The sequence below is a fragment of the Propithecus coquereli genome, unplaced genomic scaffold, assembly GCF_000956105.1.
Source record: "Propithecus coquereli isolate 6110/MARCELLA unplaced genomic scaffold, Pcoq_1.0 Scaffold552, whole genome shotgun sequence".
NCBI classification, from domain to species: Eukaryota; Metazoa; Chordata; class Mammalia; order Primates; family Indriidae; genus Propithecus; species Propithecus coquereli.
This window is the reverse complement of record NW_012151419.1, coordinates 17403-21344: the sequence shown is the minus strand read 5'-3', so window position 1 is coordinate 21344 and position 3942 is coordinate 17403. Positions and strand designations below refer to the sequence as shown.

General features: G+C 53.4%; 1 protein-coding gene across 1 annotated transcript; it reads left to right on the top strand.

Annotated features, from left to right (window-relative positions):
• Window positions 1-868: 868 nt before the first annotated feature.
• LOC105820990 (putative POM121-like protein 1) lies at window positions 869-2593 on the top strand (the record flags this gene model as incomplete). Its single annotated transcript, XM_012657591.1, is given in 6 exon segments — window positions 869-1021; window positions 1627-1749; window positions 1751-2107; window positions 2110-2207; window positions 2293-2356; window positions 2460-2593. Coding segments are annotated over 6 exon segments (929 nt in total), but the record flags the coding sequence as incomplete, so codon positions are not given.
• Between the last annotated feature and the right edge of the window lie 1349 nt (window positions 2594-3942).

Genomic DNA, 3942 nt, shown 5'->3' with positions numbered 1-3942 from the left:
CCAGCCATTTTCCTGGCTGCCTTAAACCGAAGGAGAAAATCCCAGCGCAGAAAATTCAATTTCAATTTTTGAACATCAAAATAACAAGAAGTATCTGGCAGGCCACTTAAGGCAGCCAAAGTAGTGAGGATCCAGCTGCTACCTGGAGGGCCCCCCTGCAGCCCTCTCCACACCCCAAGAAGAGAAGGACAAGTTCCTTTCTGCCTCACACTGTCCCCTCCGCCCTCTGCAGTCCTTTAGCCTGCTGGAGAAAGGCTGGACGGTGCCCCTTGTAGGGCGGGGCAGAAACAGAAAAGATTTATTCCACGTGGGCCTGCAGAGGCCACCACTCCCAGGATCTACACGACACCTCCAGGACAGACCGGATGCCTTCCTGGAGCACAGCCTGCAGGGGAGCTGGAAGGAGGAAGTAAAGGACGCCGGGCAGACAACCCAGCAGTGTTGCAGGTTCTGTGCTTCTACGATGAGCTGGTTCTGAACCACGACGTTTGAAAGCAAGAAGTGTACCGCTGTTTGGGGGGTCAGAGCATGTAGACAAAATGCACGTAACAGCCATAATATAAAGAGTGCGGGTTAAAGGAGTTTAGGTGGCTGTGAGGCTTTTGCATACTACTAGCATTGGTAAGACACTACTCTAATTAAACTGGAAAGCATGGTATACATATTGTTATCCCCAGAGCAACCTCCTAAAAAGAATTCCAAACACATTCAAGAAGAAATGGAAAAACTGAAAAGCCCTATGTCTGGCAGATATGGATAAAGCAGCTAAAAGCATTCACACAGAGGTTCGAGGTGAATGAACATTCACACGGAAGTTTTCATTTTCCTTAGGTAAATACCGAGGAGTAGGATTGCTGGGCCAGAGGGTATGTCCCTCCCTGCCTACCCTGCCCACCACCAGAGACCCCACCCTGGCAGATTCTGTGTGGCGCCCGGCCTTAATTCTGAGCAGGTCTCCCCAGTCCCCCTGGGGAAAGGGCAGGCCATCTCGCAGGAGCTCACCCCAAAGCTGCCACCTCAGGTAGGCGCTGGGGAGCTGAGCGGAGGAGGGTCAGCTGCACCTCCCAGTAAGCCTGCACCCCTCATGCCCAACACCTTCAATCAGCAGCCGAAAGTCCAGAAGCGCTAGAGGGTTCTAGCAGCCTTGCCGTCCCTTTTCTCCTGGGAGCACTTCCCTGGGGCGATCTCCGTGCACGCGTGCCCATTCCTGGCTCACTGGTCGCAAAGGTGCATCCCAGCCACAGGCCAGTGTGGGATGTGCCTTTGGTGGAGTTGGCAGCCAAGGAGAACTCTAGCCTCGCGTTGTACCGCAGACACCTGACTTCACACAACTGCTGCCCGTTGGCAATTACCTGAGACGCTGTGCTCCACAGCGCCTCCTGTAGGGGACAGGGACCTGCCAGGGGCAGCCAGCTGTGTGTCCCTGGGTGGAAAGTTTCTTGGCAGCCCCTGCCTCTGCCCCTGAATCAACTCTGAGGCCATTCTACTGGAATTCAATGACTTTACATTGGCTTTTCTTACAGCCTCTCGGAGACAACATCCTAAAATACTGCAGGCTCTTTGGGGTTCTGGGTTTTGGGGGGTTTTTTTAGCTTTCTTATCTCAATATCCTGACATCGCGGTCAGAGGAAGCCAGTGGTGTCTGCTCCCAACGCCTGCAGCTCAGCCAGTGTACTGAGCAAAGTGACTCTCTGGCCCCCAGGAGCAGGTGGCCACCCCTTTGCAGCCCACAACATGCAGGTGTGCCCAAGACTCCTGCACAGAGGACATCACGTTGAGGGGCCTTGGAGAGAGTGGGGAAGGGATGCCTGAGCAGGAGGAGGACCCCACAGTCACAGAGAATCTGGATGACCAGAGAAGGGTCCCAGAGGGCACTGGGGGTGCACAGCCTGCATTTAGGCCCTTGGGGCTCAATGGAGGCCTCACTTCCTCCATACCCAGGCCTGGGCCTCTGCTGAGAAACCTCCATGCTGAGAGGTCAGACGTCAAAGCCAACAACAAATCCCACACCTCCTGTGTGAGCTCCTGCCCCATGCGAAATGCCATCGCAAGCTCACACGGCCCCCCTCGAGGTTTCCCGCCACTGCAGAGCTGCAGAAGAAGAGGGCGCCAGCCACAGCCCACTCCCGGCTGCTCCTCAGGTCCTCACAGAAAGTGAGCAAGGGGGGTCCTGGGTCTCCCTCTTCGGCTTCACAGGAAGACCTGGAGTAAAAAGGCGGCAGATGCGACACCGGGGCAGGAATTCACCTCCAGCAATGGCTCACCCACGTCTGACAGTTCCTGGCCCTATAGGTGCAAGTGTCCTCTGAGGCTGTCACCACCCCCCACAGCTGAAGACCTGGACCCCGAGAAGGAAGCGAAGCAGCGCTCTGGTACATCAACGTCATGCTGAGGGGGAGGCCCAGGCCATGTGGGACTGAGGCACCTGGCAGCCTTCCCACGCTCCGCCCCGCCTGCAGCAGGGACTGCTCCTCTGCCAGCTGCCCTCGGTGCCCAGCAGAAATGCACAGCCGGAGAGACACAGGTCACAGTACCCCCTGGGCCGCATGGCCCTCCTGGAGTCTGTTGCAGGGGCCCCCTCTACGCCCCCTGGGTCTGGGAGGAAGCAAATCTCCCAGATCCCTCTTCTCCCCTTGCCGCCTAAGTGGACTCCCCCTCCCTGTCCTCTTCCTAGAACCCTTGTGTGTCCTCCACATAACTTAACAATAAAGCTTTGCTATTGCTCCTGTGCATAATCTCCAGGGTCTGTGCTTTGTAAATCAAGTGTAGAGAGAGTACCGACTTGTGTGAGCGGTGACAGATTCAATTGATTAAAGTTTCCTGCGGCCTACCTAATGGAGTGTGGAAAGTAGCACAACTCAAGGGCTACAAGGACGGACTATTAAGCAGTGTCTAAGTGATGGTTTGGGTATAAGCCCAGGGTCAAGTGGGCCCAGGGGAGGGATAAACAGGGAGACCCATCCCTTCCTGTTGGAGCTGCCGCTTCTCACCCGCCTCTCTGACCCAGGTGGGGCTGGATCACCCCCAGGAGTCCATACTCTGCGCTAGTCCTTTTAAATGTGGCCTTAACGTTTTTGACTTGGTGCTTTTTCCAGACTTAGGCAAATCACTTACACATACTCACATCCCATCTACAGAGCATGAGCCTAGCATCAACAGTCCTGGGCTGGGGAAAACAAGGAAAGAAAACTCACTTCTGCTCTGTAATCACTTCATAAACTAGCATGTGACATAGTCCTGATTAATTCTTGTCATCCTGCTTAAGAGAAGCAGAGGACCTCTGAGTACACATCATCCCTTTTTCAGAATTAGGAATAGAAGGAAACTATTTGCAGAAGGGGGAGATAAAATTCATTATAATTTAATTATAAAATATAGCAAAAAAATTCACGCCCACTATAATACAGTATACTTTTACAAGTGAGGAACAGGCATAAATATCTCAGGTAAGTTGCCTGAAGCCACCAAGCAGTTAGTGACAGATCTTGGGTATAGATAAGCCTGACTTTAAACCACTGCAAATATCAAACCATTGTTGTTACAGCTCCCCCCAAAGGGGAATGACCCAAAGCCCAAGCCGTGTCTCCACTCAGCCCAGTTGTTGAAAATATAACCCTTGTAAACCATGTCACCTTGCGCGTGGTGGAAAGAGGCAGGCACTCGGCATTGCTCTCTCCTCTTTGTATCAGTTTATTAAAATATGTATTGAGGGATGACTCTATGCTAGCCCCTGTGCTGGGGACTGGGCATGGACAGACAAAAGACGAGTCTTTTTTCTGGAGGTGATTACAGTCCAGTGGGGGAGATGGAACCAACGATGACAACTTGAGGCCGGGCACAGTGGTTCACGCCTATAATCCCAGTACTTTGGGAGGCCAAGGTGGGAGGATCATTTGAGGTCAGGAGTCCAAGACCAGCCTGGGCAATAGCGAGACCCTGTCT